Genomic DNA, 14,000 nt, shown 5'->3' with positions numbered 1-14,000 from the left:
CTAGCACGCAAGTGTCTATCGGTCCAAAACGGCCCGATGTGTCCACATCCAGAAGTGTCTGGCGGTCGTATGTGATCACGGAGTGACCACGATGTGAGCCAGCCATTAAGTTTGTGGAATTGTCCGGTATTTCTGCCAAATGTTCCATCTTTAGCAGGAGCTCCTCGAGTGCGCAGCCCGTCCGGGCGCCGCCATCTTTATCTTTTAAATGTCTAAACAACCTTGCGCCAACATATCTCTCCGACCTCCTACAGCCTTACTGCCCCACTCGATCCCTAAGCTCTGTCACTTCTAGGCTGAAGCTTAGAAGTGACAGAGCTTTCGCTGCTGCTGCTCCCAAGCTCTGGAACGACCTACCGCTGAGTGTTAGACAAGCCTCCTCTCTTCCTGTTTTTAAATCTCTCTTAAAAACATACTTTTATTCCTTGGCTTTTAACACTAAGTGATATCTATCCTGCAATGGCGCCCCATTATACACCTGCGGTGAACCTGTTTTTATGTTTGTTTTTTTTATCATGCTCTGTTTGTGTTGTGTTGTTTGCTCGGTCTTCGTATTATCTTTTAGCCTGTCCATTGTACAGCACTTTGGCTACCCCTGTGGTAAATTTTAAATGTGCTTTATAAATAAAGTTGATTTGATTTGATAGTTATCTCAAAATTAATCACGTATGGATATACATTTTTTTTATCATGAATAAGTGTTAAAAAAATGCATCACTACAATTTCTTTTATTTCTTCATCACTGATTATTACTAACTACAGACTTTGTAAGAGCCAACAGACATAATAAAACATCACCTACGGCAGGGGTCAAGTACGTTTTTGGCTGAGAGAGCCATTCAAGCCAAATATTTCAAAATGTATTTCCGTGAGAGCCATATAATATTTTTTTAACACTGATTACAACTAAATGTCTGCATTTTTAAGTAAGACCAACATTTATAGAGTATAATATGTCACAAACTTGCATGCCAGCAGTACTAGCGACCCTAAGCTGCAGGAACCAGGATAGCAAAGAGCAGGTAAGATGCTTTTAATATCATCAACAGAGGAGAATGAAGCAGTCTTGCATGTACAGTTCTAAACAATATTCAATCTTCGAGCCCTGAGGAGCATGCAAGACAAGCATAAATAGAAACATGCTGATTGGCAGCAGGTGTGGACCGGCTGCCAATCAACAGCAGGTGAGGGGAAGAAAACACAGCACTCAGCAGGACAAGCAGGAAATGGAAACAAAATAAGAGCACTAATGGGAAGTAAATACAAAACAAAGAAGCACAAACAGAAATGAAGTGACTGATATTAACATAAGTTTCCTATTATTTTTAATAACATTTATCATCAGTGATAACATTTATCACTGATGATAAATAAAATGCTTCTTACCATTAATGCGACTTTTTGAACAGGTGCGGTAGAAAACAGATGGATGGATTAAAATGTATGAGAATGTTTTACATTTTGAACATTATTTTAAACACTGTGATTACCAGCGGAATTATTCATCACTTATCATGTTAAGCAATGACAGCCAAGATTTATCTGAGCGCCTGATGCAGTCATCAAAAGAGCCACATCTGGCTGTAGAGCCATAGGTTCCCTACCCCTGACCTACGGTATAAAGTCTGCTGTCATTACGATGCCAACTGCTAGGATGTTCATATATTCCCATTTACACGAAAAGGTGGAACCAAGCATGTAGTACTCGCCATTCTTGGGTCTAAATTGAGCTGTCAAAGTGTACCAAGGCGTGCTCATTCTTCTACTGTCAAGTAGAGAGGAATGATTTATGACCTAGAATAACGTTTGACGAGCAAGGAAACGAGGAAGCAGCTCATCAGTAGATCATGTCACCAAAGGTCTTGATCAGGTTGGCGCCTTAAATGGTTTGTCTGTGTTAGCGGTTATAATAACAATATCACTAATACTTGGTTAATATTCATGTCACAAAATGTAAATGTAATATTTTTGTCTGTTTTTGAATGGTTATTTATTGGGTTTTATGGGCAGAATAGAGAACCTCCCATTTGCTCTACTGTAAGCGGACTTTTATTTACAAGTTAGAATGCTTAAAAAATAATAATACATTTGATGTCATGTCTTTCATATTGATTGTGAACAATAGGTAAATATTCCAAAGAATGTGAAGTTTGTGCAGGTGCTAGGGTCCCTAGATGCAGGTTACGCTGTAAGGATAAATTGATTGCAATCATTGTCACATCTTTTTTAAGTGAAGTGAATTGTGAAGTGAATTATATATATGTAGCGCTTTTCTCAAGTGACTCAAAGCGTTTTACATAGTGAAACCCAATATCTAAATTACATTTAATCCAGTGTGGGTGGCACTGGGAGCAGGTGGGTAAAGTGTCTTGCCCAAGGACACAACGGCAGTGACTAGGATGGCGGAAGCGGGAATTGAACCTGCAACCCTCGAGTTGCTGGCACGGCCACTCTACCAACCGAGCTATGCCGCTCATTAACATTGGTAAAATATTCTTGGGTACTGACAAATAGTTTTTAGAGAGTAAGAGATAAATCTTAGTTTCGGTTGTCACTTCAGCCTTTCTTAGAGTGGTTGCTATTGTCTGTTGTGACATCACGTCTCTAAAATCTGTTGGCATGTTTTAGCCTCATAAATCTCTTACTATATAAAATGTATTTATTTGCACACAATAATATATTACTAATAGGGTTGGGAGGATTTTTCTGCATAGGGGACGTGATTGAGGCTCTTGCTCAGAAACACAGCTTGCTGTGCCTTTGCAGGCCTCTGGCTGGAAAAATCCCGCAGTGGGTCCCAGTAAAACTTGCCAGAAACTGGACACACTGGAAGTGTAATTCTCTTCTTTAAAAAAATACTGATCCTTCCTCTGGTGCACATACAGTCACTTAATTACTTAAATTTTCTCTATTTAAGTCACGTTTGATGTCCTCTTGGTGCTGTGTTGCAGAGCAGACCCTACACATTGTGGTTGAACCGTTTTTTGACGTTTTTTAACATGCAAATAATTTTAAGTGTTTTTTGCACCACTTTTTCTAAGCTTCTATATCTATTTTTATAATTGCACATACAAAGGTCTGTTCATATGTCTCTAGTGTGTACATCAGTCATTTTGAGGAGTAATTTCTTTATGGTAAATGGCTTATACTGGTATCGCGCTTTTTTTTTCTACCTTCAGGGTAATCAAAGCGCTTTGACAGTATTTCCACATTCACCCATTCACACACACATTTACACACTGATGGCGGGAGCTGCCATGCAAGGCGCTAACCAGGACTAATCAGGAGCAAGGGTGAAGTGTCTTGCTCAAGGACAGAACGGACGTGACAAGGTTGGTAGAAGGTGGGGTTGTCCTTTTTTTTTCTTTCTTCTTTGTCATGAAAAAGGGGCGTTTTTGTCATGAAAAAGGGAGTTTTTTGTGGTTGGTGCACTATTTGTAAGTGTATATTGTGTCTTTTATGTTGATTTAATTAAAAAATAATAAAAAATAATAATTTTTATATAAAAAATTCTTCTGCGGCCCGGTACCAATCGGGCCACGGCCCAGTACCGGACCGCGGCCCGGTGGTTGGGGACCACTGCTCTACGGTATGTACTGTATACCATCAAGCCTGCTCTCTGGTCAGCGCACCTTCAGTCAAGCATTAACTGCTCAGCCACATGTACAGGTATGTCCCCATTCATGGTCTCCAATGGTTTCCATTATTCTTACTCTACTGTCCATAATTCACTCTGACTCTTTTTTTTCCTGTGTTGAATGATCTTCTTTCTGTATTTTTCCTTTTTGAAGGCTGCGGATGCCTGCGTGCAGTGGTAAGTTTTACATGCAATGTATTAATATTTTGTCCATAGCATAGTGACATCTACTTGAATACAAACATTTGCCGCGAAAAATTAATTTAAAACAAAAGAGTGCTTGCAGAGAAATACGGTAACTGTAAATTGCAAATGGTCTTTAAGACACAGTTTTACTGAAAAAATAGGTATTGGAAAAATCCCGAAGTTAACTAATGGATAGTAACTTTGTTGTTGTTGTCTTGTCCACACTCAAGTTACTAATAAGTTCATCCTAATCATTCAACAGCTTTGTCCAAACATTAGACACTGACACTTCTGTGGTGCTGCTTGATGAAGCTCTCCTGCTTCTTTTCGCCATCAGCTGCTATCTGCTGGTGGGTCGTAACCTGCTGGAGTCTGTCTGCCACTTCCACCACATTGCCAGGCTTGGACGTATTCTTCTTACTCCAGTCCCACACCTCCCCAATCACACTGCCAACATCGCTGAGGTCACCGAGGTGATCAACCGAGTCGCATTTCTCCAGGTCCGAAACAATGGTCTGCAGACTGATGATGGACAATCGGTCTGAACCGCCATGCTCCCCCTCCAGCTGTTCCCTGTGGCCCCAACCGCTCTCCCGGTGCTTCTCCACCCACAGCCTAGTTTTTTCATTGTCAACCCAGTTGCTCTCTATCCCACTTGCTCCCACAACGCTATGTAGCGGAACTCCGACAGCAACTCTGATATCAGCTTCAGCGCCAACCGGAGAACTCCGTCCACCGCATACAGATGGTCGCCCCCTGCTGACTTGGATTCGCCCTCTCTGGGCATGGATCTGCTCACTGATCTGTTCAAGGTTTCGCAGAGCCACAGAATAACGCGTTTTCACTTTTGACACATGCTCCTCCAGTTGCACAACTTTGGCCTTATGTTCCTGAAAGAGATAAGAGCAATGATGTCATTGGATATGTGAAATGTATAATCGATACACTATATAATATGATAGTACAAAAAAGTCACTGGAAAAAAAAAATTACATTTGTTAATTATTTTTTAATTTTTCTGATGTTTTAATTTTCCTGAGGGAACTCTCCTGAAGGAATCTATAAAGTATTATCTATTTATCTATCTATCTATCTATCTATATATCCATCCATCCATCAATCAATTCATCCATCCAATGTTCTACATTATCATTAACTGTGTTGTATTAGCACAAACTTGTGTAGCAGCAGATGCACACCCGCTTTAGGCGATTAAAACAACATTCATTTATCCAGAGCTCTGTGTAAGAGTGGGCTGATTTTAAAGATAATGCACATGTTAATGAACGTCTAGTATAGCACAACTAAAGTAGCTGTTTGAAACCTTAGTGCGAATGCCGAGAGGGCACTAACTTTCCAATGTGTTCAGTATATTATCCCGCCTGCTTACGGCTTATAGCACGCAATGAGGTGTCAACGATACAAGCTCATTACTTCGGTTCTTGGGCCACGGTTTAGGTTTGTTTTTCGATATTTTTTTTTGTGCGTAATGAGTAAAGTAAACAACTTTTTTTCAAAAATATTTTTTTCATTTTGCTTGTCAGCAAAAAACTGTATTTTTCAGTGAACATCAAGTATCACCGGTGTACTGATACTACAAACGTAAATTAATTTATCATTCATTTTATTTTATATACTATCCTTGAATGTCTATTCTATCGTAACAACCGCATGACTGCAACTTGTTGATTTCTTCTCTGAGACTGCTTTTGTGTATGTCCCACAATGTACATGTGTAGCGATAACGAGGAGTGACAAGCCTGAACACCAAAAACTTCCTCAGACTTATGAGCCATTTTTTTTCAAAATATTTACCAATTGCGAAAAATATAAACATTTAAAAATATATATGCTGTGTTAAACCACTCATACTAACATAAGCTAACCGCTGGTTTTTTTGTAATATGTTTAATATGAACATTGTAACTTTGAGCAAGTGGCAAAAAGCCCCTATAACATTACAGTATCACATTAAAGGAGGCGTAATGCATGCAAGTCAGCTGGAGCTTCTGGTTGGACAAAATGTGCATGACAGCAAGTGATTGCATTTTCGTGGAGCGAGAGTCTGTTTTAGAGATGCGCGGATAGGCAATTATATCATCCGCAACCGCATCACTAAAGTCGTCATCCACCCGCCACCCACCCGAACCAACATTTCATCAAAGCCACAACCGCCCGCCACCCGCCCATTGTTAAATATGTAATATAGACGATGCAAGGCATTAGTGAGGTTAGAAAGTGTAACTCCCTCCAAATAGCACAGACACAATGGCTTTCTTGAACTGATTTATTTGAAGGCTTACTTTCCCTTCAAATTCACCGTGAAAACTGTAATAAATAAAGCACATTGCAAATGTATAAATAATAACATGCACAGCATGTGGATCAAACATTTTACCAAGTAGAATACCAACAAATGACAAATACCTCGTTGGCCATACCCGGAAGTAGCTTCCTTACATCCGTCGACGGACCAAACGAGACACTTCAAAATAAAAGTATGCCCACATACTGTTTCAAAGAGTGCAGCTCGTTTTTCGTATGTGGGTAACAATATTTAACTATTTATAAATGGTTGATTTCTATAGGCTAGTAAGGTAAAGTGTTGTACCTGACAAGTTTGGGCTACCTTGCTTCTGCAGCCTTCATCAGAGGTGTCACGTGATGTTAGCGTGACGTTGTCTGTGACGTGTTATATAGATTGTACCATCAAGAGTTGTCAGGTACAACACTTTACCTACTAGCCTATATAAATCAACCATTTATAAATACACGTCAGTAGGCTAAATGAACCTCTTCAACATAACATTTAACTATGTGTAATGTAGCGGCTGGCTACGGGGTGTTAGCCAATGACTTTGGCTGGGGGGCGGGACTTCCGGGAGGGATAGGGAAGTGACGTTATCGACAGGAAGTGAGAGTTCGAGTTGTCCCGGGAAAAGCCTTAGAGACATGAGAGCTGTTGTGTGGTTGTATTACATCTTGTGCAATAAAGACAAGACAAACGAAGAAGTTTTATGAGCCTACATTCCTGGGATTATTACAATATATATTTCCGAATTGGTTCAACCGCCACCCGCCCGAATCTATTTAAAATCTATTTTTTCTTCATGTCACCCGCCCGACCCGCGGTTTATCCGCGGTTGTGACCGCAAACCGCGCATCTCTAGTCTGTTTTAAAACTACACTTGTGTGGATGGAGATGGTTTTAACACCAAAGAGGTGTTTTTTGTGTTTGTGTGAGTATGGACCAAGTGTTATGAGAAGAAAGCTGAGCAGAAAGCATATACATTTGAGTAATTATAAGACAAATTATTTTTATAGGAAACAATCACTCCAGCGTGTCCCAAGTATACCCTGGGGGACTCCTTCCGTGTGGGCATGCCTGGGACACCTCCTAAGGGAGGCGTCAAAAAGGCATCCGGACTAGATGCCTCAGCCACTTTAACTGGCTCCTCTCGACGCAAAGGACCAGTGGCTCTAATCTAAACTCCTCTCAGGTGACCGAAAGAACAAAATTGCTGGATCCCTTTTCGCAGCGTGGCTGGACTAACCTGACTAACCATTGTTTAAATAATGTTTCCATTTTAAAATAGTTTGTCGTGCGAGCTAGCTAATGCCCCTGTATTGTGTGGCCTGCAATTTAAATAGTCTATATGCCCTTGCATCTGGAGCTTTCTCAGCCATTGTATTATGCAGTGTTAAAAATGTATTTCAAAGAGGGGGACTGCTTTGTACACACCTCCAGAATGTGGTTAAATTGCGCCTTTAGCTCAAAGTAGGGTTTGGACTTGAGGATGACCTTCTTTAGAGATTTTTGGAGAGTTTGCACTCGTGCCTCGGCCTCTTGGCAGAGCTGCGTGACCCGCTGGTGTTCTCGCTCACTCCGAAAGCGTTCCTCCTCAGCCTCGTTAACCTGGTGAGCAAAAGGAAATTAAGCCTTAAACTCACAATTCTACATGTAACACCACACATTTCCAGTTAATGTGACATATTCAAAAGTATGGCTTTTTTATCCATTTTCAACTGCAACATAAAAGAAACATGATTATGTTGTCATTTCATATATGTTTTATTAAAGGTAACGCTTAAAGGCTTACTGAAATGAGATTTTTTTATTTAAACGGGGATAGCAGGTCCATTCTATGCAACATACTTGATCATTTCGCGATATTGCCATATTTTTGCTGAAAGGATTTAGTAGAGAACATGTATGATAAAGATCGCAACTTTCGGTGCTAAGAGAAATGCCCTGCCCCTACCGGAAGTCGCAGACGATGACGTCACCCGTGTGATGGCTCCTCACATATTCACATTGTTTATAATGGGGGCCTCCAACAAAAAGTGCTATTCGGACCGAGAAAACAACAATTTTCCCATTAATTTGAGCGAGGATGAAAGATTTGTTGTTTGAGGATATTGATAGCAACGGACTAGAAAAAAAAAGTAAAAAAAAAAAAAAAACACGATTGCATTGGGACGGATTCCGATGTTTTTAGACACATTTACTGTACTAGGATAATTCTAAGAAATCCCTTATCTTTACATTGTGTTGCTAGTGTTTTAGTGAGTTAAATAATACCTGACAGTCGGAAGGGTGTCCCCACGGGTGTCTTAACGCGCAGTGTCTCAGGGGAGTCGACGGCAGCTATGGACGGCACAAGCTCAGCTTTTCTCCGGTAAGAACTGACTTTTTGACCACAATTTTCTCACCGAAACCTGTTGGTTGACATTTGCTAGGGATCCATGTTGGCTTGACCGCGCTCTGATCCATAGGAAAGTTTCACCTCCAGGAATTTTAAACAAGGAATCACTGTGTGTTTGTGTGGCTAAAGGCTAAAGCTTCCCAACTCTATCTTTCTACTGTGACTTTTCCAATGTTAATTAAACAAATTGCAAAAGATTCAGCAACACAGATGTCTAAAATACTATATAATTATGTTGTTAAAGCAGATGACTTTTAGCTGTGTGTGTGCGCAGCGCTCATACTTCCTAAAAACCTATGACGTCTTGCGTACACGTCATCATTACACGACGTTTCAAAGACGAAACTCCCGGGAAATTTAGAATTGTAATTTAGTAAACTAAAAAGGCTGTATTGGCATGTGTTGCAACGGTAACATTTCATCATTGATATATAAACTATCAGACTGCGTGGTGGGTAGTAGTGGGTTTCAGTAGGCCTTCAAGGGAGGGAGTACAGTGGCAGCGTGGTTAGCATCAAATCTGGCTCTTGGTTTGTTAAATCCAGATATTCTGACTTCCCTCTCCTTTAAAAACATGCATGTTAGGTTAATTGAAGACTCTAAATTGCCCATAGTGTGAATGTAACTTGAATGGCTTTCTATACAGAAGAACACAGTCCTTATTCCAGGATGGAAATTAATTAAATATATTTTAAAAATGCTTTGCGACCGCAGCCTTAAATATCAGTTCTGGTAATACGATGCACCTAGTCCTTGTCCCGTATACTAATGTCCGATCATTACCTTATAAATTTGAAGTTCTGACTCATTGTCAACAAGCTACGAAAAACCAATGCTTTAACAGCCGCAACATTAATGCTGTCACAACTACGACTCTTGCTGGCCTACTGCCTTCGGTAATGGCACCATTCCCAAATTATGTGGGCTCTATTGATACCCTCACTAAGAACTTTAATGATGCCCTGCGCAACACCATGTATTGTACAGCACTGCTAAAGCTAAAAAAAAAAAAAGGCCCTTGAAAGGCACACCCCCTAGTTTACAGAAGAAACCAGAGCTCTTAAACTATCATGTAGAAAGCTGGAATGCAAATAGCATGTGACTAACCTTCAGGTTTGCCACGTGGTGACCTTAGCTAAAACTAATTACTACTGAAATCTCATTCACCCTAATAAAAACGATCCAAAATATTTTTTCAGTACAGTAGCATTGCTAACCCAACAAGGGACTCCCACCAGTAGCTCCACTTACTCAGTTGATGACTATGAAATTTAATTAATTAGAAAGAACATTAAAGATGATGCAACCCAACTCCAACTGGATTCTATTAACGAAGATACAAATTTATGTATGACGGATATTGCCCTCTCTTTCTTTTTCTAGTAATAACAGAGGAACTCTTGCAACTTGTAAATGGGACAATACAAACCCACCTGGACAAGCCTGCAATCAGTGTGAGAGTCATGTTTTTTTTACTTCTCCAGTGCTTTCAATACTATACGGCCTGGGCTACTGGGTGTGAAGTTGGAGAAGATGCAGGTGGAGGCCCCCTTGGTGTCCTGGGTTGTAGATTACCTGACTGACAGACCACAGTACGTTCGACTGCAGGACTGTGTGTCTGACAGGCTGGTCAGCAACACCGGGGCCCCACAAGGCACAGTCCTCTCCCCCCTCCTCTTCACCATTTACACCACCGATTTCCACTATCAATCAGAGTCCTGCCACCTTCAGAAGTTTTCTGATGACTCTGCGATAGTGGGGTGTATTGAGGATGGTGAATACAGGGCACTGGTGGAGGACTTTGTCACATGGTGTGGAAAGAACCCCCTCCAGCTCAATGTGACAAAGACCAAAGAGCTGGTTGTGGACCTGGGAAGGAGGAGGCGTACTCTGGCGACCCCTGTTTCCATCAGGGGGGTCGATGTGGACATGGTTAAGGATTATAAATACCTCGGAGTACACATCGACAACAAGCTCAATAGGTCAAAACACGCTGAGGCACTCTACAAGAAGGGACACTACTTCCTCAGGAGGCTAGGATCCTTCAACGTCTGTACAAAGATGTTGAAGATGTTCTACGAGTCGGTGGTGGCGAGCGCTTTCTTGTACACCGTGGTTTGCTGGGGCAGCGGGCTGAGAGTGAGGGGCGCAAACAGACTGGACAAGTTGGTGGGAGTGAAGCTGGACTCTCTGGCGGTGGTGTCAGAGAGGAGAAGTCTAGCAAAACTCCTAGCCATTACGGACAACACTTCCCACCCACTACACTCGGACCTTGCGGAAAGAATGAATACGTTCAGTGGAAGGCTCAGACTCCCAAAATGTAACACGGAACGACACAGGAAGTCCTTCATACCGACAGCCATCAGACTGTATAATGCATATGTTCCTTCTTGACTGCACTTAAATGTAGAATATATTTATATTATTCATATATTATATATGATATATATAATATTTTTCATATATTATTTATTATTATTATTGTTTATTGTGAGCAAACTTTGGTGCTGAATTTTCCCCAAGGATCAATAAAGTACTTTCTATTCTATTATATTCTATTCTATTCTATTCTATTCTACAAACATGTTTACTTGACCCACTTTTTGGGAAACGTATCAAGGAGCTGTTTATAATACCAGGAGATTAGTTATTAATATTATTAACTCATCACTTTCCTCTGGCACTGTTCCCCTAGCATTCAAAAAAAGTGGTTATTCATCCTCTGCTTTAAAGACCTAACCTCGATCCTGACCTCATGGTAAACTACCGGCCCGGTGTCCCACCTTCCTTTTATCTCGATAACCTTCGAAAAAATAGTTGCACAGCAGCTAAATGAACACATCTGGTCTCAATGACTGTAACGTATTATTTTCGGGTCTCCCTATGTCTATCATTAACAGTTTACAGTTGGTACAAAATGCGGCTGCTAGAATTTTGACATGAACAAGAAAGTATGATCATATTACGCCGATACTGGCTCACATGCACTGGCTTCTTGTACACTTAAGATACGACTTTAAGGTTTTACTACTTACATATAAAACACCAAACGGTCTAGCTCCATCCTGTTCACCATTTAGATATTATTCAAACGTTCTTGGCTGGCTTTATCAAGTCCTATTTTGGTATGGTGCAGACTAGCAGTGATCCACTCAAACTGCTTCACCAAGTAAGCAACCCACTTGGTCATGTTTTTTTTTTTTGTTTTATTCAATTAATATCCATTTCATCTTGGCACTGTCCTTTACTTCCTCACCATCAGCACACATTAGGTTGTGCTAAACTAAAAAAAGCATTGATAAAATAATTATTTTGTTCCCAATACTAACAACTCATGTGACAAAGAGAGGATAAACAATGACTTGAATAGAGTGTAAGATACCAATCATGTATTCTATATTGATATTTACTCATTTTATTTTGCAGGTTATGAAGAAACAAAAAAAGCATGCTAACAGTTTTATTTCTTGCGGTAATTAAAAACGGATAACAAGTAATGTTTTACTTTGATAATGAATATGCATTTTTTAAATATTATTTCTTTGGGTCAGTAGTTCTCCAATTTTTTCACCAAGTACCCACTTAGAAAACACTTGTCTCTCCAAGTACCCCCATAATGACTAACATTAATATACAGTAGCGTAGTAGGCCTAGATATTCACTAAAAACAAGGCAGAGGTTTTGTTTAACGGCTATATTTTAAAATGTTGGCCACAGTAACCTTACACATAGTTTGAACACTAACACTGTGTTTGAACATTTAATTAAGTGATTATTTGGCATACCACTAGATGGAACCCACTTACCAAGACCACAGTCTGAGAATCACTGCTTAAAGTGACTGATGGCAGCTAAATATTTATAACAGAATAGGACAAAAGTTGTTTTGTACTTAAACTCAAGTTTACGGAATAACTTGCCCTTTAATTCTATTTATTTTTCATTATGGTGTTTTACTTTGTGTATTACAGTAGACCTATTAATAATTTAGTAACTTATGTTTCTTTTGTTACAATTTACTATATTAGCTTTTAAACTTTAGTTAAACTGAAGTTGTAGACTCAAACGTGTAAAGCAGATCATACAAGCAATAATCATATGACTTGTCGACTAATTGAAAAAATAATCGCTGATTGGTCGACCTTTAAAATGATAAAGGTCATTTTTTCTATACAATTATTTTTCAGTTAATTTTTCTTTTTACATAGTGGAGGTCTTCATGGATGTAGCTCAGTTTCCTTAGCTGACGTCACATCCTTTATTTTGTATCATTCTTTAGTAGTTGAGACTCAACAGTACCTTTGCTTGTTGTAGTCAGTCAACTCCATTTTGACTCAGTTGCAATGTTTTACAATTTACCACAATCAGTTGATGATTCGTGTTTAATCAGTACCTTTAATGTCAATAAAGGGAAAAAAATTGGACAAAATACGGTTTGTTATATCCATATTGTTACAAATACAAAATAACAGTGCTAATGAGTGTACCTTAGCTGTAGCATGGTTGAGCATCTCTTGCCAGGTAGGGTCCATTGTGTTCCTGTCAGCCAACAGTCCTTGCTCTGCTACATACACCATCTCTCTGGCAGCAGTGTGCATGGACACTGCCCTCTCATACCTGAGAGCAGCTTTCTGGGTCTCCTGTTGTGCCTGAAATCGTGAAGAAAAATACTAGGTGTCGTCATTTTATTATCAACATACTGTATTTGTCATCTAACAAATCCAATACACACAAAAATTATACCATCAGCCAGATGCAATGCTGACAGCTTTGGCTTTTAACAACAGGTACAAGAAAAGCGCCAGTGTTGGAGTCAACTTCCACTCCTGCTTCACCAGACTTGCCAACCCTCCCGGATTTTCCATGCGGACCTGAGTGACGTGTCGACAGCCTATTTTCACGTTCGCTTTCCCACAATATAAACGGCGAGCCTGCCCAATGACGTTATAACTGTAGAACAGTGGTTCTTAACCTGGGTTCGATCGAACACTAGGGGTTCGGTGAGTCGGCCTCAGGGGTTCGGCGGAGGTCAAAACACAGCCGACATCATGTAAATACAAACTTCTCATTATCAGCTGACTGATTTGCAGGTGTGTATTTTGTTGTGAGTTTATGCACTGTGTTGGTTTTGTTTTTTGAACAAGGTGATGTTCATGTACAGTTGATTTTGTGCACCAGTAAAAAAAAAACATGGTAATACTTTAGTATGGGGAACGTATTTACCATTAATTAGTTGCTTATTAACATGCAAATTAGTAACATATTGGCTCTTAACTAGTCATTATTAAGTCCTTATTAATGCCTTAGTCGGCATGGCCTTATAATAACCCTAACCCTCTAACCCTGACCCTAACCAAATAACTCTAAATTAAGTCTTTTTTACTTAAAATATGTTCCCCATATTAAAGTGTTACCAAAACATACAACTTTGTATTGAATTTGAAAAAAAAAACATTTTATTTTTCACTAA

The 14,000-nt window shown here is 39.9% G+C and overlaps 1 protein-coding gene across 4 annotated transcripts in view; it reads right to left on the bottom strand.

Annotated features, from left to right (window-relative positions):
* Window positions 1-1,018: 1,018 nt before the first annotated feature.
* sh3bp5lb (SH3-binding domain protein 5-like, b) overlaps window positions 1,019-14,000 on the bottom strand; it is a 40,611-nt gene continuing 27,629 nt past the window's right edge. For all 4 annotated transcript variants that reach the window (XM_061908309.1, XM_061908313.1, XM_061908311.1 and 1 more), the window contains 3 exons: window positions 13,018-13,179; window positions 7,567-7,740; window positions 1,019-4,714 (listed from right to left, as the gene is read on the bottom strand). In XM_061908309.1, the coding sequence (XP_061764293.1) occupies window positions 4,100-4,714; window positions 7,567-7,740; window positions 13,018-13,179 (951 nt within the window). In that variant the 3' untranslated portion in view covers window positions 1,019-4,099. The remainder of the gene's footprint in view (window positions 4,715-7,566; window positions 7,741-13,017; window positions 13,180-14,000) is intronic.

Source organism: Nerophis ophidion, linkage group LG08 (genome assembly GCF_033978795.1).
Source record: "Nerophis ophidion isolate RoL-2023_Sa linkage group LG08, RoL_Noph_v1.0, whole genome shotgun sequence".
Classification (NCBI taxonomy): Eukaryota; Metazoa; Chordata; class Actinopteri; order Syngnathiformes; family Syngnathidae; genus Nerophis; species Nerophis ophidion.
This window is presented reverse-complemented; position numbering and strand designations above follow the sequence as displayed.